The 27,396-nt window shown below is 42.5% G+C and overlaps 1 protein-coding gene across 1 annotated transcript in view; it reads right to left on the bottom strand.

The window, feature by feature from the left end:
• Positions 1-27,396, bottom strand: part of LOC147718741 (sodium- and chloride-dependent neutral and basic amino acid transporter B(0+)-like) — a 255,411-nt gene that overhangs the window by 205,935 nt on the left and 22,080 nt on the right. The window contains exon 2 of the mRNA XM_086918728.1: positions 742-901. Within this exon, the coding sequence (XP_086774854.1) occupies positions 742-901 (160 nt within the window). The remainder of the gene's footprint in view (positions 1-741; positions 902-27,396) is intronic.

Below are 27,396 nucleotides of genomic sequence, written 5' to 3'. Positions count from 1 at the left end.
GACACAGCTTAAAATCATACTCAGGGTCTGCATAGTTTGGGACAGGCTGCAGAAGATGGGAAGAGTAAGGAACAAGAAGAGTCCCCTTGGCTAACCATAAAGATGGTTATTGTTAATCTGGTAGTGCCCCCAACCTGTTTTTGAGAATACCAATCTCACAATGGATCAAAACCTCACAATTTACAGAGACATCCAACTCAATATATGCCCACACAGTAAAGCAATTAATACATATCACATAGAATTACTCATTATTAATGAAATTTAGATAAGACAGGCAGAGGTGTTATCAAAAATACATATGTGCGTTTATTCAAAAGAGAAATATTCTTACAATAATTTTAAAAAAGTTTTCAGTTAATTAAAACCATATAAAGTCAAAACACATACACAAAAAAGACTATTTTGGTTAAAATGTTCACAAGAACAGGGGTCGACGCAGCGTTTCGGTTTGGAGAAACTAATGAACAACCTTCTTCAGGACCAGTTCTGAGATTGTATGTTTCCTCCAGATTAATCAGGGAAGTAACGCAGAACCCCCGATAAGCGGCCGGAATAGGAGCAGGGAGGCCGAATGCAAAGAAACACACAATGTGAGAAAAAACCCCATGCTTAACAGATATATGAGCAAAGAAAGTTCCAAAAACTAAAACATATTTTGAATTAACAGTGTTTCCAAAAAGGAGAACAATGAAAGTTAAACCTGAGCATGTTAGAAAACATAATAGGAATGCAATGTACCTCCTCCATGTTTATAGGCAAGATAAGGAAATCTCCATACATTTCCTAATCCCACTGCATATCCAACCAACGACAGGATATAATCAGCTTTATTAGACCAAATTTCCCTTTCTGGATTATTCTGATCAACGATGTCTTCATTGTTTGTAGTTTGCAACTCCTGAAAAAGCAAGCAGAACCAGAGTATATTAATTCAACTAACTCTAAAATGCGAACTAAGTACTAACAATGCTTCTTCTACAACAAAACAAATATACAAATCTCTCCTTTCCCACAAGAACTCCAAAGTGACTACTATTTCTAAAGGAACAATAAATCCACATAATAAACAGTGTCCACCCCTCAATTTATGGCTCACTAAAATGTGGTTTAATTAAGGCTCCAATTCACATGTCATATGGAATCATAGAAGGGTAATAGTAATTAACTGGAATGTTTGTCACAGAAGGGTTCAAAGTGACATCAAATAGACAAGGGTTAAGCCTGCGTTACCTATGATGTCACTCAGAACTCCAAGGAGAAAAAACTCCCTGTTTTTCACACTTTACCCATCTTATTTTTGTGTCTTGTGCGCCTCCCCGTCTCCCAAATCATCTGCTCATGCTTTCAACATCTACGCAGAGGAAGAAGTAATGGGGGAGTCATACATAACATGACCTTCCGTACCACAATTAAAACAACAAATGTAGTCTCCTGCTTCACACCTTTATTGCCCTTTGTGCCTTTCCTCTTCCTCCCCACTTGAAGCTGTACTTTACTCTCCAGCGACGTACTGGTAGGCTCCCAAAGAGCCCTTTCAGAGCAGCCTGGACTAAACAAAAAGTTGCATATTCTGAATAAAGTTCTGATTTTGTGCCAAACTTGGAGTAAGTGCATTCAGACGTTTTTGCTGCCACATGGAGCAAAGATTCCTAGGAGAGGTTGAATAATTTTTGTAAAACATTTTGTTCAATCTCCCATAGCACCCTCCGGACAACTCTGAAAGCAGAATGATCACTAACAAAATTCCAGTAACACTTGATTACAACATTTTAATTGTGTTGACATTTTGACTTTAAGCATTGCTACAATGCTTAGGAATTATTGCATTTAACTTATGGATTTGAATCTGTAATGAAACAGGAACAATTCGAATTGCTTTCTGTCCACGTGTGCAAGTGTATGATACTTCAAAGGCCCCTGGAGAGTTGCACAAAAAAGAAAAGCCGCTGCAAGAATATGCACACCGGACACTAGATAATTAAGTGTCCCTGACAGAAGTCACCCTCCACAATGCTAAGTGTGCTATATAAACTGTTTAAAATGGCCATGATCTTCAGTTTCTATTGTTCAAATTAAGTGGAGGTCCAAGGCCTTCTTAAAAGAGTACGAGTTGTAGTCCTGTTTTGATGTCCAGGGGCACCTGCCATTCCGTACCACCCTTGCATCTACTGAATATTTTCTTTAATTACCCTGCAGTATTGTGCATGCCCTCCATTCATTGCAGATGACTTTGTGCACCTGCCACTTCTTCACCCCCTGCCAGCCAGAGCTCCACAGCCCAGGAGACGGCTCCCAGGACACTCAGCTATATCCGAAGTTATGTTCTGCCCTCCAAGTTTGTCTCACCAAGCTTTCCTCTCTTTCCGTCCCTTCTAATTGCTAACATGGCTGTTTACGATTAGGACTGGTTCTCCAGCTTGGCCATAGATCTAAAAATTACTCACAGATCTCAGAAAAAGGAAACATAGTACGAGCATTTATATGCATATGAAAATATGCAGTTACACATTTTAAAATTACAAAATTTAAAATTGACACCCATGAATGCTTTTGAGTTTTGGAAGGATTTAAAAGAAATAGTTTTAACGTTTGCCAACTGAGACTAGTTCTCCGAGATGCTGGCTGTATTATGGAAGTGCTAGGTTTTTGAGAGCTCTCTTTGTGCTGAACATGAAGTACTACTTCCAGGGTGGCTCTTTTCTCCCTTTAGCAGCCCTGCCTGAAACTGGTGCTTAGGGTACTTCCGAATGATGTGTCACAGTGTAGGTCATGCAAAACAACTGTATTATATTTAGCTCAGTACTCACTACTAACAACCTTCATAGTGATGTACTCAGCATGCTTTGCACTGTGCCAGTACGCTTTGTACTACAGCAAACTTTAAACACAGTTTGGTGCACAAGTAAAGCACTGCGCGCCTACCAATAGAGCAGTGCTATCCCCATTTCTGCATGCACAACAGTGCATCTAAAATTGCATGATAAGCTTCACTCGCCACTGCACTGAGCTAGCACTATACCACATACTGTACACATCCATCAATAGTAAAGATGGGTACACATTGCTTTTCTTCAAGCTTCGAGGCAAATGCTGGCTTTTATTCAAGTATTAACTGTGCAGCATTTTGCAGTGTAAGCTCTTTAACCCCTTCGCTACGGCGGCAATTCCGCCGCAGCGCTAGGGGGGCAGGGGGGCCAAGCGGCGCTGGCATGCTCGTGACGGAGCCGCTCCGTCACAAGCCGCGGTTGAGCTGTGCTCGTGACGGAGCGGTTCCGTCATGGCCCCGCCCGCTCAATAGAACGCGCCGCGCAGGCGCAAAATCAGTGCCGCGCAGGCGCAGCGGCAGGGCCATGACGGAACCGCTGTGTCATGAGCACAGCTCAGCCGATGCTCATGACGGAGCGGCTCCGTCATGAGCATGGGAGGGGTTAATTTTACCACACGCTGTTCAAATCCCATGATCTGACTCCTTTTCATAACACTCTTCTTTGGGGTGAGCAGCTTGACTCTGCCAATGAATTAGAAAGATGTAGCCTAATGGCCAGAGCTGCAGACTTTGGAAATGGTGAACCTGGTTTGAGTGCTAGCATTGCTCAACCTACTGTGATTCTGGGGAAATCTCTTAATGTACCCATGCTTCAAATGTACAATGCAATCCTGTTGTTATATAATGTATTTTAATACCCTTGGGCCAAGTGTACACTACATAAAACTGCAAATAAAAGTAATAACATTTAAAATGAATTCTATTCAGTAGGTGGATCCTCGTCCCAGCTTCTATATTGTCTTAGTTTGGGATGTTACTTCGTCAAGGGATGTTTTCTCTAGAAAACCTGGGGCAATATACCATCACCCAACTATACCCAGACACGTCCCTTCATGCAGCTCCAGACCTATTGGCTGTACCAGTGCTTGCTTTTGCTTAGAGCTCAGTCATTTTGATCGGTGATGTGGGTCCAAGATGCGGGCAGAAATGTTTTATGAATCCCTGGGTCACTTCTGTAATCTGTCCTCAGATGTGTTCAAAGAATATACCTTGGAATGTCCAGATTCTTCCTCTAATAAGTTTGAAAGTGTAGCATCATAGGTTCAACTCACAATTAAACTTGAAAATGTGCTGAAGCAGGGCTATACTACTAAAAAACTGATACTGGCCCAGGTAGCAAATGTAGATACGTAGCAGGAGAACATTACTAAGTGCATAATTTTAATGAATCAGTTTGCTTGTGCTGAATGCATTTATTTGTTTAACACTCCAGGAGGAAAATATTTTGTATTTTGGCAGAACCTGTTCCTTCTAAACCACACTGTAATGAATTGGGTTACTCGTTGGGGGGGAAGGGGGCGGAACCCTACTCAAGCAGCAACCACAATCCTTGTCAGGGTGAAATTACAAGCAATTCACAAATTAGCTTGTGCTGAACCATCTGGTAGCTTGGAACAAAGTGGTCAAACGTAACTAAGAGGCAATGTGTAAAGTATTTATGCAGCACTTAAACAGTAATAAAGTGAAAACAAGACACACGAAAAATCTCAGAGGGTCTACTGTCTGCAATATTTTAATAGAGGTATAATTTACTGAAAACAATATCTGAACTCAAGGGATCTGGGGGCATATTACCAAGGGCCTTATCGCCGCTTTAGCTGGAATTTTTCCCGCTAAAGCGGCGATAATTTTATCACCCTATTACCTACCTGTCTCTAACACCAGTTAGCGACAGCTTTAAGGATATAGCGATCATCTTGGGGCCCACTTTGCATGTCAGCGATAATTATCGCTAATGACATGCAAAGTGGGCGTGTCAAGATGTTAGCGACTGGAAACAGTCGCTAACATCGCTATCTCCTATTATCTACTTTTGGAAATATTTGCGCTAAGCGCAAATATCTCCAAAAGCTAATGCCTGCCAAAAGCAGTTCTTGGCCATGTTATCCAATGGAAGGTGGATAACATGGCTAAGAGCATTGTCACGATAATGCATGAATATCATTGATTTTTCTGCGATGTTCATGCATTTTGCAGGATTTTTATCGCTTTTGAGATAAACCTTGATAATATCAAGGTATCTCAGCGGTAAAAATCCTCGATGCTCGTCGATATAATTTTACCCGCTAACCATGCATAGCAATAATTATCGCTATTGCTTGGTAATATGCCCGATAATTTCTCCTCTAAGGTATGTTAAACTGTAAAGAGGTTGTTATTATTAACTGAGACAGCTGACATAAAATAATGTATCCACAGCATTTGATCAAGGAGCCTGTAGGTAGGAGAATATGCTAGGATCTCTACGTTAGTGTAATATTTCAACCCCCCCAAGCAAAATGGTATACCATGAATTAATTGTACAATTCATTAATACGCTAACAGCGTTTCACTGTACCAATAAATCACCAACAACAGAAGTCAATGCCAAGTCATAATTTTAGCCTGTCCACAATTGAATACTATGTGAAATGAAGCTTCCCAAAACTATTGGTTACAACACACAACTGGTGTGAACATCAGGTACTCACCACCACCATACTCTCCATCCAAATTCTTCCTTTATCCTGTGCCAGTCATTCCCAACACCCAAAAGTTGGAAAGCCTAAAAGTCAACTGTAACTCCAAATGACTCTGACCTTGTTCATATCTGTCTGCAGCATAAATGAACTTTACCTTCGAACATTGTGTTACATCCTCCATGCCATTCACCGAACAAAACACTGCCCAGGAATAGCATTTTGAATGACCATCTTCTTCTACTAAATCATACAGCACTACGTGCATGGGTGTGTCTGTAACTCACCCAGACAATATGTAATCTTGATCTCGAAAATATGCATAGGCATATTTGCAGTGAAATAAGTCTTCCCTTACCCACTCTGTATATTTACTGCTGTCTTCGTCTTTTCGGATATGATCGTTTTTTGCCTATGCAGACATTATGGGCGAGCAAAGGTATTACAGGATGCACACATAGCTGCCTGACACACCTCAGCAATAGACACCCCAAGCAATTCAGCCCACAAGGCTGCCACACCTCTCATGGAATGGCCCTACACCCCACCTGGCAGAGGAGATTCCGCCAGGGAATAAGCCATACCAATCACCTTTTTCAGCCACTGGCTGGAGGACAGGTAGGAGGCCCTCTCCCACTTTGAAGCTGACGCAAAAGAAACAAACAAGGCCTCAGACTTCCGAAAAGGCTTAGTACGATTCAGATACACCAAGTGAGCTCGTGTCACGTCCAACATGGACCAGTCCAAGTCCCTGGAATAGCCAGGAACCTCCACCAGAGCCAGCCGAACCAGCTCCTGAGACTTATGGAATTGGGACGCGACCTTAAGCAGAAAATAGGCAACTAACCACAAAACCACACCATCCTCCAAAAAAGACAAGTAAGGTTCCCCGGCCATGAGAGCATCCAGCTCCCTAATATGCCGAGCGAGTGATCACCACCAAGAAAATCGCCTTGAAGGTGACAAACCTAATGTTAACCAACACCAACATTTCAAAGGGGGGCCGACTTCAGAGCCTTCAACACCAAAGGCAAATCCCAGAAGGGAAAAAGTGGCATCACCACAGGGCGAGTCAGAGAGAAACTGTGAAGTATCCTGACCCCCAAATCATCCACATCAGCCAGATTATCTAATAGAGCACGAAAAGCCTTAACAGGAACCCACTTGGCCCTCAAGACTATATTATACCATGTGTAATTCAAGTTAAAAAAAAATATTTACAACTTTACTGTGCTTTCTTTCACAAACTGTGACCGAGTAGCACTGAAACATACACAAGTAACTATTCTCCACTGCACCAACCAGGATTCAATTTTGTGGCTCTCTGGTTACACACAGTCCTCTGCAGTGAATTAAATAACAGAGGTTTTATAATATATGATAAAGCTTTCCCCACTGATTGCATTTTTCATTTAAGCTCAGTGTTATTGTATATGTACTTACCTGAAGGTGAAAGACGGAAATAAGTTACAGAATATTTAGTTTTTAGTCGCGCCTTTGACTAAGCCTCCACACTTGCTCACCCTGCCCCCCATTGCGGGCAGCATTATAGGTCCCATATGTTTTTTTAATGCACTTCGACCGCTGGGCATCATTCTATACCTTCATCGAGTCTCATGTAGTTTCTTCAACTCTTTAAATAAATGGTCCGCTGCAGCATTTTGCATTCTGCATTTTGCATGTATGTAGATTGTACAGGTGATCCACTTTCAATGCCCCTCACATGAATATGATGTTAGTATTAACAGGAAAGGGCGATTGGTTCATTCAGTTTTTGTGAGCATGTGGCATGACTTGTTTAAGCTATCGCTTAAAATGTGTAAAGTTTGAACTGATAGTTCATGTTACTGTTTTCCATTAAATGCTTTCAATTCAGATTTTACATTCACACTGATGCCTCAGTGCCCATGCCCTCCCGCAGGATGGTTGCTGGGACAGCTGGGTTTTTGTCACACTTTGGTGTCATCCTTGGTGCCAGCCACTATTTCTCCACCATCTTGGTGGTGGTCGCCACAATGCACGAATATGCTGTATAAGACACAGATGTGCTGTATATGGCACAGACATATTGACCTTGACTTCCTGACATCTGATTTATAAGAGAAGCCAGTTACTTTGTAAAACACATATAGGAATTATAATTCAGGGCACAATGGGGGTTCTTTGAGCGAGTTTGGTGCCAGAGTCGAAGGTATGGAAGGTATGGCTAAAAATCCAAAATATTCAGTTAACTGTTTTCAGTCTTTTATCTTCAGGCAATGTGCATATAAAATAACAACTTAAACGTAAAATAAAGGTAATCAGTGGGAAATGCACTATCGTACTTTATGAAACCTCTATTAGATAGTCCACTGCAGAGGTCTGTGTCTGTAGCAAACACAACAAGATGATGAACGGAGTGCTGAAACTTTTCAACAGCTCACCCCCAGTAACAGACCTGGGTTTAATCCATCGTTCTTTTGCTAACGATGCCACCCCAGTTTTGAGCCAGCGATATGCAAATCAGTCTTGACTCTGTTTGTCATGGGAACAGTCCAGCCGGAACTGCCAGGCAGGTACTCCCTGGACCAGAAACAAGCATCCTGATGCCGGTTTCAGGGTATTACTTCTCATCAGCCAGGCTAGTTTGAATCCAGTGGCACAGAAAGCAAGATACCCACATCTGGCAACTTAAATGTAAAATAAATATAAGTTAAGTTAATCAGAGGGAATTGCACTATTGTACTTTATGAAACCTCTAATAGTTAATTCACTGCAGTGGTCTGTGTCTATAACCAGACAGCCACAGAATTGAACCCTTGTTGGAGCAGTGGAGAATAGTGAGGGGCTACCACAGGCCTCACAGCTCAGTCGTAACTCCTCTCTAAAAACACAAAAAAACTATTAATCTGTGTCATCAGGAAGTGTCAAGTGATTCCATTAATCAAAGCCAATACTGGCTTCCAAGTTCCCTTTACATTTGCAGATTGACAAGTTGTGCACATTTATATTTCTTTTACTTAGCAGGCACCCTGGTGAGAATGGTTGCTTGGCTGTCTGCTTGCCTTCAGTTTTTGCATCCCAGGAGACAGACTTTCAGACACTGCAGCCGCAGCATTTTAGCATTCGGAATTTACTGTCCCATGACGGTTATGTTTTCGCGGAAAGTAAGGGAACTGTTTTCCTTAAATTAAAAAAGTATGGGCACGTTGTGCCCCTCCGATCCCACCCACTTCAACCACTGCATTGGAATCAGGTGAACATGAACCAAATAAAAGTCTAAATTGAAGCATCTTTTGAGGTTTAAAATGCAGAGATCCTTGATGATTATGGTTAGAAGGAAAGCAACAGACCTCTAAGTTTCGATACAAATATGAACAGAGGCACAAATGATATGTTTCTTATCAAGGGAATATTTAAGTTCATTTAACAACCAACCTCAAACTTCATTAACATTTGTCCCTACTCCCCTCTTGTGCGCCACTCCTGTGAATTTAATTTGCTTTTCTTCTTTAAATGGGTCCTACACACTCTCAAGAGTCACATGCCTGTGATTCACATTAACCCATTCAGCAGTATGCAGCCCATTCTATATGTTGCTGGTCACATGTGCGCACAAATAAGGGTCAGTGTAGACATGGCTTTCTGCTGTAAGGCAATGTGAGCACAGATTTCTTCATCTTTGAGGAGCAGTGAGTGATGAGTCTTGAGTAGTATCTTGGACAAGAATTACATATCTTCTCCTCTTCGCTTAGCACCCTTCCCCCTAGTGTTCCCCAAAAGGTCATGACTTTGTTGTTGAGTTTGGTGGATTTGGGGCATAGGGCTTTGTAGAGGTGCGCTACTTGGTGCCCTAGTTTATTAAGGTTAGAGGCGTATTGCAGGATTGATGGTGTTTGTCCGTTCAGGTCAGCTTTCCTTATTGCTACCTTGATCTACAGTTCTATGCTGTCTAGTTTGTGTTCTTTTTTGAGTGTGTCGAAGGTAATGTGTGCGCCCTGATTTTGTAGATGGCTTACTGTAGAAATGCTGTGTTTGTACCATGAATGCATATCCAATGTTTTGTATCTGTATTTGATTCTGGGGTTGTGCCATATGGACTCAAACTCTGTTTTCTTTATGCTAGTCCCTAGTAGCCTATCTACACTTAAGAGTGCTGTCTTGGTGTTTCGCAGGATGGGGTTGTGTTTGATTGCAAACTGGTTGTAACTTAGCCAGGCCTAGCTTGGTCAGACTAAATTTACAAGAACGGAGGCTGACATTACGCATTATTCCTTTAATGGAGTCCAAGCAGAATCGCAATATTAAAAGGTTCCAGAATTAGAGAATTAGAGAACGCTCTAGACAGGTCTGTCAAGTTAAATAGCTTATGACATGTATTTTACTTTGAGGGCACATTAATTCCAATATGTAGTGTGCCCTATTTTTATATATTAGTACCCTGTCCTGTGAGCATACAATGGTGGTTGTTGAATATATAAAAAAGGGCTTTTTTCTAGATGGCAAAGGCAGTTTTTCTTGCCTTGCTTCACTTCAGTGTATTTAACCTGCAGCCTAGCTAGGGCACGATGGTGCTCCACGAAGAAATATATTTTTAGCCTATTTGTGTGTGGGTGTAAATTCCAACAGCATCTCACATGTGACATGTCACTTCCAATGCTATAAGAACACTTAAGGTACCATTTACAACAACCTTATAGGAAGTTAAACCGGCCAAATAGGGAGTTCCAGTTTACAGCAAATACTTTAGAGGGAAAATTACATCCACTTTACTACTTTTAAGCAGTGGTAAAGCGTAGAGAGTCCTAAAGCCACCAAACATACGGTGCAGAAAAAGAAGAAAAATCTGTAGTCAACGTGTAGAAAAGGCAAATGTGCTGCATGGGGCACAGATGCTTTTCATTTGCTTCAGATTTACATTTGCTGGACATGCTTACTTGGGGTCAGTGGAGCATATTAAAGTCATTAACGACCATGTTATTGCATTCCTCCAGCTGGCAACCGAAGACTTTTTAACTAGGTGTGTGCTAAAGTTTTTTCTCATGTGCAAATTTAAGGTGCAAATTATTTGTGCAAATTAGTGATTTTAATGATGTGTATGGTAGTAACTGATGAACTAATAATGAAGATGCTCTTGAAATAGGTTCAGGGATGACTTCTAATTTCCTCTGTACGATTATTTGGAGAGGTCTTCCTTAGAATGCGGTCTGTATTCTTTATGAAATTGACACTCCAAATCTGGAGGGATTAACTTCATAAATAGAGATATTTGTTCTGATGTTGAGTTCCGTAATTGAGCCTCCATAGCAACCTATGCATTTTTGTGTACCGCTTGTTTTAAAAAATCTTTAAAACGTATTTTCACTCTAGATCTAAGTTATTGAGTGAACTTCGTTCCTCTTTGAATTTTTCTCAGCTAAATCAATTGGTTTAATGTTTGGGAGGAAGTTGCCTCTTACCACTAGATCAACAAGAACAACGGTGCTGGATTACCTGAGGTAAAAATCGGCATGCCTATCTTTTAATTTTTGAAGTTCTCCGTCCTGACTGCAGAGTCGCCACATTTGTAAACTTACTAATAGAATGCAGGTTTTTGAATACTGAAAAACATAAACGTATACAAACGCGTACGTTTACCTTTGTGAGTCAGGCCCTCGGATTTCTTTTTTAGGTTGTGTGTTTAATTTTTCCTACTGCAACTTGCTCTTGAGTGCACAGGAGCTGGCCCAGTGTCTGAGGTAGACGACTGCTGAACGAGAGTCTACTTGGTATGAAGAGCGGGTTAAATAGAATTGTGGTTTCTTGTCTTAGGTTTTAGCATGCATTTGAAAAGTTCTATTTTCTGTACTTGAACTTGCATTAATTTCTAGACAAAACAGACAAAGGGCTATTTCGTTATTCGTTTTAAAGAGGGTTTGCATTGCTTTACTGAATAATGGATGTCTTATTGTGATTGGTTATACACTCAGGGAGCTACTCTTGAATTGGTGATATGTCATCACAAAGCAGTGCTCTGTTTATTTTACGCCTGACAAGCCATGCTGTGTTAGGCTGACCTTTGAAAGAGCTGGAATTGGTTATTGTTGGCTAAACTGTCGTTGGTTAAAAGTGTTTTTTGAGCTTATAGTATGTTCACTTTGAGAATAAACAGGGTGTCTGAGAGAAGATTACGGGCATTGCTGATTTTACCTGGGCTCTTCACTGACGCTGCTGGTCGCCCCGTGGTCTCCCCCTGCCGCCGCAGCGCTCTAACATCCCAGCGCAGCCGCGGTGTGGGAAGGGACTACCACTCCCAAGCGCCCTTGCGGCAGGAAGCCGCCACCGTTAATCCCGCGCTAGGAGGCGCTTTAAATCCCGATCAATCCCTGCGTTGCGGGACCGCGCGTGGGCTGCACCGGGCTAAGCCTGGGCAAAGGGCGGGCTATCTGTGGCCATCAAGGGCCAGAAGAGGCCGGGCCGGGCCAGCCCACCTAACACCTCCTCCACTGCACAGGACCTAAGTCCAGCTAAGTGAGGTGTCAGACATTTATTGAATTGTTATATTTTCTTAATATTGTATAATTAAGTGTGGTAGGGTATTATTGCCATCAATAGCAACTTGCCTCCAAGTATGAGTAAATCTAGCCGTAAAGGGGGGGTGGGGCAGTGGGGAAGCTGGATGCCTTCCTCCAACGTGCTGAATCAGTATTGACAAAGGAAATAGAGCTCACGGAGAGGAGGCTTTCGCTTGATCCTCTTAACCAGATTTTCAACCCGGCACCAGGGATAGAGTCAACTGGAAGCAGACTTCTCTGCCCTGACTCCCTGCTAGTGTTAACATCTCCTTCTCAGGGTGACCCGGTGTTGGTTACACATATGTCAAATTCTACATGTTCGTCCTCACCCAGTTCCCCTCCCTCTCCTCCCACCACACGTACAAGGCAGCTACGGGCTCCACCAGTTGTTAGAGCCAAAGACCAACCTGGGAAAAGAAAAGCAAATAGTGCTCCTAAAGGAAGTCGCCATAATGGAAAACACGCTACGAATAAAAATTCTGCACCTGGGTTGGGAAGCCAAACAGAAAAAGCCACGATTCAGGGAACTCACCCTACGATGCAAGGAGGGAGTAAGTCCATGATATCCGTGCCAGACTCTATCACTGAGGGTATTATGCCAGAGTTAATTGGGCATATGGAGGAAAGGCTTAGGGCACTCATACATGCAGTCATGGAGAAACTTGACCTAATAGATCGTAGACTTAACATCTTAGAAAAGCACCTATTGGATGAGCAACCTCCCACTAAAGAGACAAAAACTAAAGAAGTATGTCCCGATAGTGCTTCTACTTCAATGGCCACTAGACTTAGTGGCCCTTCTGTGGCCCCAGTGGCCTCAGTACCAAAGACACCGGCTCCTGTTACCAACATAAATCCAGGAGCGAAGTCTGGCCCTAAAGGTCCTGTAGGGAGATTACATCCAACGGGTAATGGCTCCTCTAAGGATGTATCTCTTCACCTCCCTCCGGAGGCATGTCCATATTCTATTATCTTGGCAAATGTCCCAAAAATTCCGGATAGCGAGGAGGAGCACTGGTCTACGCTTAAAAATAAGGCTCTCCACTTCCTAAATAAGAAATCAGTGATAGGAGATCTCTTTAAAAATTTTAAGATGGTAAGAAGGGTTGCCTGGGTGGGACACACAAGGAAGGGTATGGAGGAAGACTGTGTTGTTGTGAACTTTAGTTCTCCAGAGTTGGTAGGGCATATCCTGAGGCAGGCAGGATCATTTAGGATCCACCACGATTGTATTAATGTTTAACCACTGGGTTATTTCTACCATCCGCCGTCCCACCCAGTAGCCGATGTTAGGAGAGATCATGTAATTCAGGCAGATCCCCCCACTAGTATTGTCCCATTAAGCAATAGATTTGAGATCTTTAGTTCACTGGACATTAATGATTGACTGCAATGTGAACTAGGCAAGAATCACTTGGAAGTTAGTCCAGCTAATACCCACAGAGTGTGCCCACCCTTAGGCCCCTGCTCACTGGAAGTGAATCCTTCTGCCCGGGCAGAAAATGAATTGTTGAGTAGATCTGACAATAACAACAGCCTGTCTCAAGAGGTTCTTCAAATTGGGAAAAGAGGAAATGGAGGGTCAGCCGATAGTGGACCTCATGGTCAACATAAAATTGATATTTATCCTGACGCAACATCAATGGTCTCGTGGAATGTGGCGGGGCTTAGAAGTAAGGTGACATCATTAGATTGGTTGTCTTTTTTAGGCAGCAAAGATCTAATATTGCTTCAGGAAACCTGGCTGGTTGCACAAGAGCATAGACACGGATATCTTAATTTTTATGTACCAGCAATCCCGAGTCTGCGAGGGAGACTGAAGGGGGGTCTGCTAACATGGGTAAAACAAGATAGTAGATATATAATCCACCAATTGCATACCAAAAGCAGCGATATCCTACTAATTCAAGATCAGTGCCCAGATTCTAAAGATCTTTTTATTTTTTATATATATTCAAGGGGCTTGCCGGGGGGTAAACCCTCGGACACTATCGAACAGTTAGATGTACTCCTTGAGTTTTATCGTAATAAAGGTAGCATTATAGTAACGGCTTTGAACCATTGGACAGCAATGATATTGATCTTACCCTGGAAGAACATTTTTCATGGAATATCCCTCAGCTGACAGTTAATGCCAATTAAAAAGTGGACAGAGGCCGCACTTCAGCTCAAAGTTTTATGTGTAGGACAAGGGCTACGTGCAATAAATGGTAGATCAGCTTCTGACAAAAATGGTGCAATTACTTTTAATAATGGTTTATGTAAGAGCTGCATCGATTATATACTCACTAATAAAGAGTATTAGCCCAATATCAAGGACATGATGGTAGTTGAAAGGGTCGAGAGTGACCATGATCCATTAATTCTATCATTTAAGTTATTTAAATCTTACCACCAGGAGGGCCCTCCGGATTGTGTTGACATTGTCCTTTCAAATGATACTAGAAGGATTAGATGGGCAAATTGTCTAGTGAGAGAAGATAAGATAGTGTAAATGAGGGAATTGACTATCCAGGCAACAATGGAACTCCAAAAATGTATCACACAGAAGGTGGTTATAGCAAATGTCAATCCGATCCATAATAAACTTTTTAATCAATTAAGGTGTTTTTTTATAAAAAAAAAGGTTTCAGATAGACAGAAAATGCCTGTTAAGAAGAAATATCAATGGTATGGGAAGTCCTGCAGGGCAGCATACAAAGCCCTGGCAGAGGCAGTTAAATCAAAAAATAGAGATTGAATTAAGAAAGCCTGTGCCCACTATAAAAAAGCCCAATATGATGCCAAACGAGCATGGGATGAGGATTTTTGGAGGGAGTTGTATTGTGCTAGTAAAGAACGATCTATGTGTACCTTCTGGGATATGGTTAAGTGGGGTAGGGCGATTGAAAGGGGAGAACCAACAAACCATGTTCCACCCAACCTCTGGGTCTCTCATTATGCGTCACAGTTTGCTTCTATAGAAATGACTGGTGAAGCGAGTGAAGATTCTATCCTCTCTAACAAGGATATTACTCCGCTACGCTTTGAGAGAACCGAGGTTGAAAAGATACTGAACATTATCCCCAAAGGTAGAGCACCAGGTTTGGACTTAGTCCCAGCTGATTTATTTATGCACTATTCGGAGGTCTGGGCACCGTATATTGAATCTCTAGCAAATGGTATTGCCATAGGCTCACCCATACCTGATACCTGGAAGGGTGCCAAGATCATTCCGATCTTTAAAAAGGGGGAGTGCTCAGATCTAGGAAATTACAGGTCCATAAGTTTAATCGACTGCATACAAAAGGTGGTAGCAAGGCTTGTTCTGCAGAGAATCCAAGGGTGGATTGAGGAGGAAGAAGTACTTTCACCTCTCCAGGCCGGGATCCGCAGTCATCCAAGCACAATTGACCAAGTTTTTAGATTTGTTTTAATTTATTGGCGGGTGGTAGTGTTGGGGTGGGCACACTCTTCGCTGCATTTGTCGACCTCAAATCAGCGTTCGACCTGGTGCTACGAGCAAAAATGTGGGCGTTTTTTGCAGACCAGGGCATGCCACTGGATATTTTGTCCTTTTTAATGAAATTACATGAGGACAATTTTGCCCAAGTTCGCTGGAACCAACTGGAGAATGTAACAGATAAGTTCCCAATTGCTAGGGGAGTTGCCAAGGGTGCGTACTGGCACCGACCCTCTTTTCACTGTACATCAACAGGGTGATCAATCACTATGAGCATCAAACAACTGATGCCCCCAAGTTGGATGGTAAGTTGAACCTCTTGTTGATGTTTGCAGATGATACTCTTTTAATTTCGAAAACATAACAAGGCCTGCAAAAGGCTATAGATGTTTTTGAGGTATTCTGCAAAGACCATGGACTTTCTATAAACGTGAGCAAGACGAAGTTCATGGTCCTCCACAAGTCCAAGTTTTTGAGATGGAAGGTGGCCATGAATGGGGTTCAGCTCGAACAGACTCAGGTTTTTTCATATCTGGGCATCACCCTTGCTTCTAAATTAGATTGGAAACATCATACCAATCAGTTAGTCACGAAGCATGCACAGTTAGCAGGAGCCCTAACAAAAGAGTTACTCCTCTCCCACACTAGGCCAATTACCCCAGTACTTAAAATGTACAATGCGAATATTGGTGCAGCAGTTCTTTATGGGGCAGAACTGTGGGGGTATAGTAATCTTACCCGACTGACTTGTGCCCAAACCAAATTTTTACGTGGAATCACAGGCCTCCCAATATCTACCCCCTTAATTCCCCTTTTCTATGACCTGGGGTCCCACCGCTTGGAAGATATGGCCCGGTATAGACCAGTAGCATGCTGGAGGAGATTGTGGGTTACCACAGATCTCTCCCAGTATGCACAGGCATTCCTTGAAGTCAGAGATGCTGACAGGGCTCACAAAATCTCATGGATGAGGGAGGCAAGGGCAACATATACTGCTATGGGTCTATCCTGTCTGTGGAAAGATCCAATAGCCAATACATTCCCACCTAGAAAATGTTTTAAAGAACTTTACTGGAGCATGGTTTCAATGAAAAGATTTGGTCATTGTACCAGTCCGTCACTAACTGCAGACTTTTTGGAACTAAAACACTCAACTGCTCTTAAGGGGTATTGGGAATGTATTACTGTTCCTGAGGATAGGAAGAGATACCATCAGTTTAGAGTTGGAACACTACCTATTAACTCCTTTACTGCCAAATAGAGCGGAGGATACAACCCCAGTTGTCCTTTTTGCCCTACTCAAAGGGAAAGCATTGGTCATATTTTATTTATCTGTCCCGAATATAAAGTTCCAAGGCAAACATGGTTAAAACCTATCTGCTTGCAGTTAGGTCTTAAAACAGGTTGTGAGTCTCTAAGGATTCTAAAATCAAATAGCTCCCAGCCTGTGGTTATAGCTGTTGCAAAGTTCCTGCACTGGATGTGGATAATCCGAGCTCGTAAATCATGTTTACATTGATTATTTGTGTAGTGTATTAAAAAAATCGTATACTATGATCATGCTACCCAAATATTATATATAGACACGCGCTGTATATGGAATCTTCTGAATTCCTTTTCATGTTTTAAAAAATGTATAATGAAATTAAACGTGTATTAAATTGATGTTAAAATATATGTTACACGCTAATTAATGTACTTAATTAATTTTTTTAATTAGTAGTTGGACGGATGACAATTTGATATATCGCCCTGTTGTTACTCTGTGTTATGAAATCTGCTACATGATATGTTACCTCACTGGTTTTAAAGTTGTTATTTTTTATAATGCTGTCTTGTATGATTTCTAAATCGAAATAAAGACTCTTTGAATTGAGAATAAACAGTTCGAAGTTTGTCGACACAGTCCAAGGTTACAGAAATGCATAGAGGTAGATGGTCAGAAAATACCAGATGAAGGAAAACCAGCCTATAAAATGAGGAAGGAAGTTTGGTACTATATGTGTACATGGATTTATGAATTGAATAAACACAATGCACATCATGAGAACTTAAGGGTGTTATTAATATTAGAATGTGATATTTTTCTATTTTTAAAACCAATCATAAATGATATGAAACTGATGCCTAGACCTACACAGTTAGAGGCACTTAATAAATAGGATTGCATGGCTACTGAGCACTCTAGCATTAGTGGGCAGCCCAGTGTACAACTTACCTATGCCCTCAGGCTGAGCCCTCATTGGAGGGGGAGCCCCCATTCTTGGGTTCAGGGCAGGCTGGTACTCACCAAGTCATAAAGCAACACAGCAATAAAGAGACAACGCTACTAGTAGAACAATCCCAATTACCTTTGTCATACCACAAGCCCATAGCAACAGGGGTTCATGAAGGAACAGGGCTCTTGCCACAGACATCAAACTTCGACAGATCCAAAGGGACTCTGACTTGGAGCTAATCCTGAACGCTAATTTTTCTGCCCCATGGACCAGTACAAAGGTCTGTCCCCTGATCGAACCTGCAAACCAAATTATGAACTTTTTCCAGAAAATATCGACCTTAGCCAGGAAGGAGAATAAGACCAACATCTCTACCGAGGGCCCACCTCAGGAGGGAGCAAAAGCTACAAAGGCACATGTTCTTACATGTGCGGCCCAAGCCCAGGTGCACTCACCATTCTGTTTTCATTCAAGACACAAAAAGGAAATAGCCAACGTTCTCGAAATGTGACCAAAACACAGCTTACTCAAGCTCACAGGCCACTTTGGAGGCACACTGCAAACTCTATGGATCTCCTGACTCAGACATAGCTTGGCTAAGACATAGTGCTGTCAAATGCTGGGCTCAGCCACAGGGCCAACCCAGCACTGCATTCCAATAGAGCAATGTAGCCCAGAGAACAGTTTAACTTCACAAGAACCAGCTGGTTTAAATTGATAACAATAGTGCAAGTTGCGATAGGGCCTAGCTGTCCTCATTGCACATCCTAGCCCTCTTGGCACACCTTTGTCCTCCTCAAGACTCGTCAAGGAACCAGAGCAGGAGATATTGGCTCAAAGTATCGGTCCAATCTTGGACCACTCGCTGACCATAGATTAGGGCAACATTTCTGCAACCTGATGAACTCTCACTCCTCTACCCTTACATAACACGGACATGTGGTCCACTCTGCTTGGCACCATACAGTCAATGGTAGATGCAATGGCCTACCACTCAGACAAACATGATGCTCAAGTGGACATTTCAAGTTCTCTCGTTGCGCTTATCACTGGCATTGGCAGGAAGCTTGATGCATGAAATAACCTGATCAAGCACGCTTAGTCTGCAGCTGCCCTGAATAAAGTTTCTCAAACGCATCAGGGGTATTGCCCATGCTCCCCAATTCTGAACAAACTGTCCAGTCTGCCACAGACTATGGAAGAATTACTATAAGACCTCAGGACACACTGTTGTTTGTCTAACCCTGCGGCAAGGGGGATGCCACCTCGCAGCCTCACCCCAGCTGGATGGAGAAGTATTACAAATCTTATATAAGGACACTAACAACACAGCGGAGAAGCCGCCTGATTCATGAAGCAAAATTGCACTCGCAAAGGGCAAGATTCTCAGAATCTTGCCTTTTGCGAGTGCAATTTTGGCATTTGGGATTCACAATCCCAAATGCTAAAATCGCTAATCAGGAATTAGCAAATATGCGAGGATTAGCATTTAAGGAATCTCTATTAGAGATTCCTTAAATGCTATTCATGACACTTGCAAAAATTGCGATTTAGCAAAATTGGGCCGCTATTTACCGAGAGGTCAGACCTCTCGGTAAATAGCAAAAACATAGAAAAATGCTTTTAAAAGCATTTTTCTAAGTTGCATGTTGCACACACACATGTCCTTTGGACATGTGTGTACGCAACACCTGTTCAAATGTGCATTTTAGGGGTGCTACAGGGTGTCCTTTGGACACCCCTGGCACCCTTAAAATCGCTATCTGATTTGCGAGTAGCAAATTGCTACCCGCAAATAAGGGATACTCCCCATTCATTCCTATGGGCCTTTTGGCCCATAGGAATGAATGGGGAGAAATTCCTTTTTTTGCGAGTAGCAAATTGCTACTCGCAAATAGAGAACATGTAGGAATCGCTATTGATTTAGCAATTCCTACATGAATGCCGTTTTGCGTGTCCTCAATAGCGAGTCGCTATGATTCGCTATTAGGGCCACGCAAAACGGCCCGTACATGAATCAGGCTGAAGGTTTCTGTGGACAATTTGCACATGCATCTCAAGAAAGAGGCTTTGTCAAGCTCTGCTAGCGTGCCATCACTGCTAGTTTTAATGCTTACTGCAACGGCACTCCTCCCAAGTGGCTACAGTAAGGGCAAAATTGAGTAGACGGACTTGAAAAAAGATTGAGGAAACAACGCAACAAGCTCCACAAACTTTCAACTTTATTAAGCCAGGTGATGGTATATCCAATATTTATCAAAAATGAACAATAAAAAACTATACCTCTTCCTGAATTCATACCCCAGATTCAGGAATTACTCCAAATGTTTCAGCCTTGGAGGCTGATATGCTTGACCAAACACCACTCACACGCTTCCTGAAGCAGCTATGTGCAGTTTACCTCCTGGCACTGTCCCAGAGACTGTTACTACTGAGATGCAAGCTCTAGGCACCACCCATTCCTGTGAAGATAGTTACTAGGCACCATCCACGTCAACAGGACCTCTGGAAGTCTAGCGTATCATCCATGTATAAAGCTGACTGGGAACCAGCTAATAATAAGCACTCCACTTAATTTGGCACGCCTCAAAGAGCATTGATTAGGTCAACTGTAAGAGGTCCTCTGAATCCAAGCAATCTCAAGGATTATTCACAGCATTGTTGTAAACTCAAACACTTGCAGTACTGAAATCCATTTGCTTCAACCTCCTGAGCTCAACAAGCTGATCCTGATACAAAAATACCGATCAAGGGGTTATCTGATCTTAAGCAAATCAATTCCTTTAATATGTTGTCAGTCAAGTTTTCATAACCCCATCGAAACCAAGGTTGGGAACCCACCCTGGTCACCTTTATCTCGCACTCACTGGTGGAAGATGTCTTGGCAAAATCTACACTATTAAAGGGTTGTGGAATCTCACCCAACGCAGTCACAGTGAAAGGATATCTGGATGTGCTAAACCACCAGGTCAAATACAAGGACTGGAACTGGATTTCAAATGCCCTTTTGGACCAGTCTTGACAATCCGATAAGAAGTGCAACAGAGATTATTTACATAAGGAAAAGATAAAAATATGTTCATGGAATACCCACGACCTCGTGCAAAAACTCGAAGACCAATTTGAGATTCTCATTTTCTAGGAAACTTGGGCTTAAGCAACTGTCCCAATGATGGGCTATCAAGAACACCATAAGCCACTCATCAAAGTCAATCAGTATGGACGCCCTCTGGGCATTCTAATGAGTTACACCACATCTTTCTTGCAAGCCATGATGGAGGAGATCCCCCTGAAAGAACCATGGGTGCAAGCACTGAAACTCAGCACACGCTACAGTAATGAGAAGCACTCCCGCCTGATCATAAATATTTATATAAATCCTAGCAGATCTGAGAAAAAGGTGAAATTGAAACGTGTCAAAAATCTTAACTGAGCTCAAAATAAAATTTCCGCTGGTTAAAATCCATCTATCTGGTGACTTCAACATAAACCTGTTCAACGGCTTGATCAGGACATCACATGAGACATCCAAATGCAAAGAGTGCCTGGAAAAACCTGCTGGAGCATATTGGCCAAGCCATTCCTCTCGATCTGTGAAGTCCTGCACCTCAGGCTCCTAAGCAGCTGTTTTAGTGGAGACACGCCACCTGGCTGGATATGAGCAACAGAAAAGTACGTCTCTTATATTGACTTCACCATGTTTTCAACCACTGAAAAGTGACGTGAGCCGCAATATGCATAATGTCATACAGCATCCTTTCTCTCCAATTCAAAACTAAAATTAAAAACATCACAGGATCAATTTAGAAGGTCAATCTGGTTGTCAAAAGTAAACAAGCATTGGCATAGCCAACAGGTCTCGCCTTTGGGGCCTTATAAGTGTTTAGCCATGCAACAGTTGATGTTGTTGCACCAAGGATATTGTGCTGGATAACCAAAGACTTATAAGGTCCCAAAGGTGAGACCTATTGGCTATGCGGACTCTAGACCGCCACTGGGAGACTGGGAAGAAGATATGGGTTGGTGTATGCAAGCGGAACGTGTGATTTATGAGAGTAGAGGATGTCTCCAAAAATGGTCTAAAATCTGGGGAAATTGGAACACAAGTAGAGGGATGCTTCGCCCACCCGTACATGGAACCACTCAACTGGAAGCGGAATGACAGTCTGCAGGGGCGACGATGCCCATGTTCTGACAACAATTGTATCCTATTTCTAGAAATGTGTGAAGGGTAGGCATTACTTACAAATGCAATGCCACACTTTTCCGCCTGTAAGAGCTATTCTCCTGTTGTTATGTTTTCTGTTTGCAATAAAAAGAGATTAAAAAAATGGAATGAGTTTCCCATAGGTACTTTGCAACAGCCGCCACAGGTAAAGAGAGAACTCCACAAGCCATCTAACCAGGAGGCAACTGAAACTTAACAGGCTCTCCAGCAGAGGCCAGTAGATCCCCTCTTTTAAAATCAACTATCATTTAAATAATGGGGCCCACTGGTATGTTGGTGCCCCAGGTCTTTTGTCTGTCAGGGCGTGACCCTGGGCACAGACCAGCCTCGAGGCACTTGGGTTTTCAGATGGAGAAGACGTCGGTGCCTGGTTTGTGTAGGGATGGTTGTGTCCTGTGTAGTGTTGCTGTGAGTACCCCTAGTAGTACTGCACTATAGGCATGAGTCTTTTTTCATCTGGAGTGTCTGCAGGACATGGGCGGCAATCCCTCTCAGTCCAAACCCTCCGCCCATCCTTCCAAGGCCGGTAAAATGAGTAAACACCAATGCAGTACAGCAGAGAAACTGCATGGAGTTATTTGCAACACGTGGGAGAGGCAGCAGTGTGGGGGGCTATGCACAAACAGGTTTTTATGGGAACCCTAGAAAAGGAGGCAGAGTCGGCAGCTATGTGGTGGAATGGAAGGACAGACAGCTTGTACCTGGGGTCATCAGCCACGGACCCATAGAGAAGAGTTCTGCAGCAGGTGGGCGCCCCTTAGATGAAACTACAAGTCCCAGCAAGCTGTGCACATCGGGCAGTTGCCAGGGCCGCTTGGGTCATGAGTCAACATTGCCAGGTGTCTGCTTACAGTGGGAGGGCTGGCGCTGCACATGGATTACAGCTCCCAGGGTGCCCTGCAGCAGGAGGGGCTCCGGCCCCACTCACACCAGGTGCAGACGGCACAGACCCATAAAGTTTCAGCTTTTTGTTCTGCTCCACGCACCCACCAGGTGTCCCCCCACCCCGTGTGGGTGGCGGCTGGGGGAGTGGGGGTGGGGAGGGTGCGGTTGACGTTGATCATGGGGCACTTAGCATGGGCTCATGGGAGTGGGAGGGGATACGTTTGGGGCCTCGTACCTCCCCCCCTCCTTTTGAGCTGCAGAGCACCCTGAGGGAGCGCCTGGGGTGGGGAGTAACTGCATCACGGAAAAAATAATGTTCTCCAGCCCCTTAAGAAACTACAGCGCCATACACAAAAATACCTAAAACTACCGCGCTGTGCACAGAAATACCTAAAACTACAGAGCTGTGCACAAAAATACCTAAAACTATAGCACCATGCACAGAAATACCTAAAACTACAGCGACATGAACAAAAATACCTAAAGCTACAGCATTGTTCAAATAAGGCATTCACAAAACCAGAGGTCAGAAAGGCTCCTGTTAACAAGCATGCGCATGGTGTGCGCCGCGATAATTAAAACAAGAAGAAACAAGCATGTGCATCGAAAGAGGAGGAGGCAGCAGGGGGAGGGGAAGAGAGGAGGGGACCTGCGCCTGTTTCCCTTGCGGGAGCGAGCTTTGAAACCATCTGTTAATTACAAGCAGATGGTTTTGAAAGCTTGCTCCTCTAAGGGAATCGCCAAACGTGCACTCATTGCTATTTAAAGCAATGCAGCACACGCACGTTTTTGCCTGCAAAGCTGAAGCAATTACTAAAGGTCTTTTTCCTATGCAGCGCATGCGCGCTGCGTAGGCGAGACCTAAAAAGAATGATGACTTTTGGACTCATCTCCTCTCTGTGAGCAAGACAAAAAACACCAAACTTTTCTGGTCCATGGTCAACCAAATACCAACTGAAGGCAAGAAAGGCACCCACGCAAACATTTCTGAAACAGCCTGGATCTCATTTTTGTCATCACATTTCTCGAATAATAATATTCACGTCTCCTTCAGATCTGATGTATTAGTATCACCTCAACCATGGCCAACGGGCTTTTCTGATGCAAAGGAAGTTTCAAAGATTTCCCTTACAAGATCTATCAGAAGAACACTCAGTAAATTAAATTCCAAAGGCCCTTGCTACAGGTTCACTACAGGATCATTCCAGACTTAAACTAGTGAGAATGTGGAAAGACAGGGTTCCTTGTCCAAGCGAGCTCCCATCAGCTCTCTTCACAGTTGACCCATCATTCTGGGCTACAGAAATGTCACCACTGAAACCAGTGTGCCTTCAGGGATGATTGTGACACCACAACCAATCTGGTGGGTGCTGGCCCTGATGTGCGACAAGGCTTTCAGGACTGGATCGGTGCTCTAATCCTGCTTCATAGACCTCAAAGCTGCTTTTGACAGCATTTCCAGAGGCTCCCTGTGGCACAAACTGTGGGTCTGGCGCCTCCCACTCAACGTTGTTCTGTTAAGCCAAACAAAAATGGCCTATAGCGTCAACTCTCAACCTTGCCCCTATAACAGTATTGAAATAAACCATACAAAAAAGATGATGGTCACACTCTGGAAGAAAACTGCAGGCCTTGGTATGTGGCATCTCAATGAGGAATGGCTTTTACGAAGTGCTGAGTATAAATACTTGGGCATTCATCTGGACAGCCATTGCACTTTTAAAACTCACTTGCTTTTCCTGAAAAACAAAGGTAACAACCTCATTTTTGCTCTCATGACCGATGTAATGAAAGCAAAGGTAACTCCAACGTTGACTTATGAAAGTGAAATCACCCTGGACAATTAGGCCAAGCTACAGGATAAGATCATAACTTGAGCATTTATGCCCTTTGTCTGCCAAACAGAGCATCTCCGGCACAAATAAGGCTGGAGTTTAGTCTAACAGAGCAGTCTTGGGATAGAAGTAAAAGTCAACTTCAAGATACATTAAGTGAGTGTACGCTTATAGAGGCATGGGAAAAAATCTTCCACAGAAAGCATTTAGAAAATTCACTACAATCACCGCAAAAAAGCTGTCTAGGCTAGATGATGTGTCTGCTCCGAGTAAGTGTTTGCACACCTAGGCAGTAATTAACTTCTATGACCCATGGAAAAAGCAGCATTACATCACCTGCACTTATGCGATGTTGCTAAAATCCAGGTTTGTGGTGCTCAGACTGACGGAGTTGAATTTGCAAGGTCACTTCCTGGCTTGTTGGTACCCACAACCCAAGGAGTAATGTTTGGTCTCTGCAACTTAGGCAAGGAAACCATCATCCACGTACTATGTATCTGCCCTTCCTTGCTAAGAAGGAAAGACTTTCTTTGTGAAGCCTTTATTCTTTTAAAGGTCAGAACCTGCTGTCAGGCTGAAATTGCCAGCCTGAACCCAGAGAAGACCACGCTAAACGTCAAAACCGATGTGGCCCATATATTACCGGATAAGTCAATGTCCAAATGTATCCCTCTTGGGGAGAGAAGTCCAAGTTGCAGTGATGTGCAATAAACAGGCAGTAGATGTTCCAGGTAAAATTGGTCAGATGGCAAATAAGCATCAGTTTATATTATGTGATTCAAGTCCTATGAATGTACTCAGAAGAGATCTGCTGTGTAAGATGAATTGTGTAATTTATTGTACACCAGAGGGTGTTATAATTGAAACAAGAGTTGAGTTGTTCCCAGTTTTGTCAAAAGAGATCCAACATTTGGATTTAAGGCATACTGTCAAAGAAGATGTATGGTTTTGCACTGTTAAAGAGATTTAGTTGATTAAAAAAGCAGATCCAGTGAAAATAAAGATTGCATCTCATGTAATATTATTTAGAATGAGGCAGTATAGGCATACAAAAGCGGTGGAGGAAGGAATAAACCCATGAAACCAGTGATTGGGAAAATGAGTAAGCTGGGTATTTTTAGAGAAATGCTTAGTAGCTCTTGCAATTCTCCAGTGATGGCAAATAAAATGCCGAATGTTAAATGGAGAATTGTACAAGACCTCAGAAAAATAAATAAAATTGTTCCTTGTTGTCCAGTGGTTCCGAATCTAGCAGTAATATTGTTTCAAGTTCCATCAGAAACAGAATGAGATACAGTCATTATTTTGAATAAAATTCTCATGTGGTGTATAATTAAAGTCCTTCATTTGTCTCGCAAATATTGAAGAATGATTTAGAGAGTTTAAAATGTTCAATCAGCTCAGTCCTAGTGCAATATATTGATGGTTTATTGATAGCATCTAAAATGAAAGTCTTTTGTATTGTTGAACCATTTAGCTGAAATTGGGCATAAGGTCCTCCCAACTAAAATGCAAGTAAGAGAGAAGTTATCTATCCTGAACATTGTATTGAATAGGGTCTGAGAAAAGTCTCTAATGAACTAAACTCTGAAATTCTGAACATGAGTCAACCAACCACCCAGAGGGAGGTTTGGATGTTTCTTAGAATTGTTGGATACTGTTGTCAGTGGATTCAAAACGTTTCTTTGATAGCAAAACCTTTAGCAAAGTTGGCGTCCCGTAATGTTTAGGATCCCATACCATTAGATGATGAGTGCCTTGAAGCATTTGAGTAATAGGAAGAGTGTTATGCATCCATACTCAGGATGTCTGATTACAATATGACTTTTTTTCTGTTCTGTCATGAGAAAGACAGATGTGACTTTTAATCTGCACATGGAAGCATGGAGGATTAATGTGCCAAGTGGTATATCTTTTTGCTGTCATGGATCCACTAGCTGTAATTCTTCCAGGTTATTTGAAATCAGTTGCATCCGTTTGTTTGGCAACTGAACAAAGGGAAGAAATTGTGATGGGCCACACTTTAATTGTATGTGTCCCTCATTCAGTTATGATCCTTTTAACAATGACAAGGACTCAGCATATAACGAACAGTAGATTGACCTATTATGAGCAAACAATACTCGCAGCAGAGAATATTTCCATTTGACGATGCATTATCTTGAATCCAGCAACATTGCTTCAAATTTCAGACAAGAATTGTGAAGACAGGGAGGATGAAATTGCTCATGAATTGGATCATAATCATTTGGAAGTTAACAAGTTAGGTACAAAACCATGACCCAGGCATAAAAAGAAATTCATTTGAAAGTGGCTGATCTGACATTATTGCTGATGGCCCTTGTTTAAGAGACAACTTTGTAGGATTGAAAGCTGCCTATGCAGTATGCTCTGTCTGGGAGAGGCTAGGAATGTCTTCTTTGGCAAAATTAACATCAGTGCAAATGGCAGAATTGATTGCCTTAACAAGAGCTTGCTGATAATCAGGGAATGTAAATGTGACAATCTACACAGGCAGCCTGTATGATTTTAGTGTTGTTCAGGATTAGGGTCAGCTACAGTCACAGAGAGGGGTTATGGCATTCTCAGGAATTTATATTAAAATTGCACGTACATATTGGATTTATTGGAAGCAATTCAGAAACCAAAAGAGATATATGTTGTTAAGATATGGTTGCATTGGCAAACAGATATGCAGACCAAATTAGAAGGGTCCATTGTTCAGGAAAATGAAAATGAAGAATTT

Source organism: Lissotriton vulgaris, chromosome 4_1 (assembly GCF_964263255.1).
Source record: "Lissotriton vulgaris chromosome 4_1, aLisVul1.2, whole genome shotgun sequence".
Classification (NCBI taxonomy): Eukaryota; Metazoa; Chordata; class Amphibia; order Caudata; family Salamandridae; genus Lissotriton; species Lissotriton vulgaris.
The sequence above is the reverse complement of the archived record's forward strand: the minus strand, read 5'-3'. Positions and strand labels throughout refer to the sequence as shown.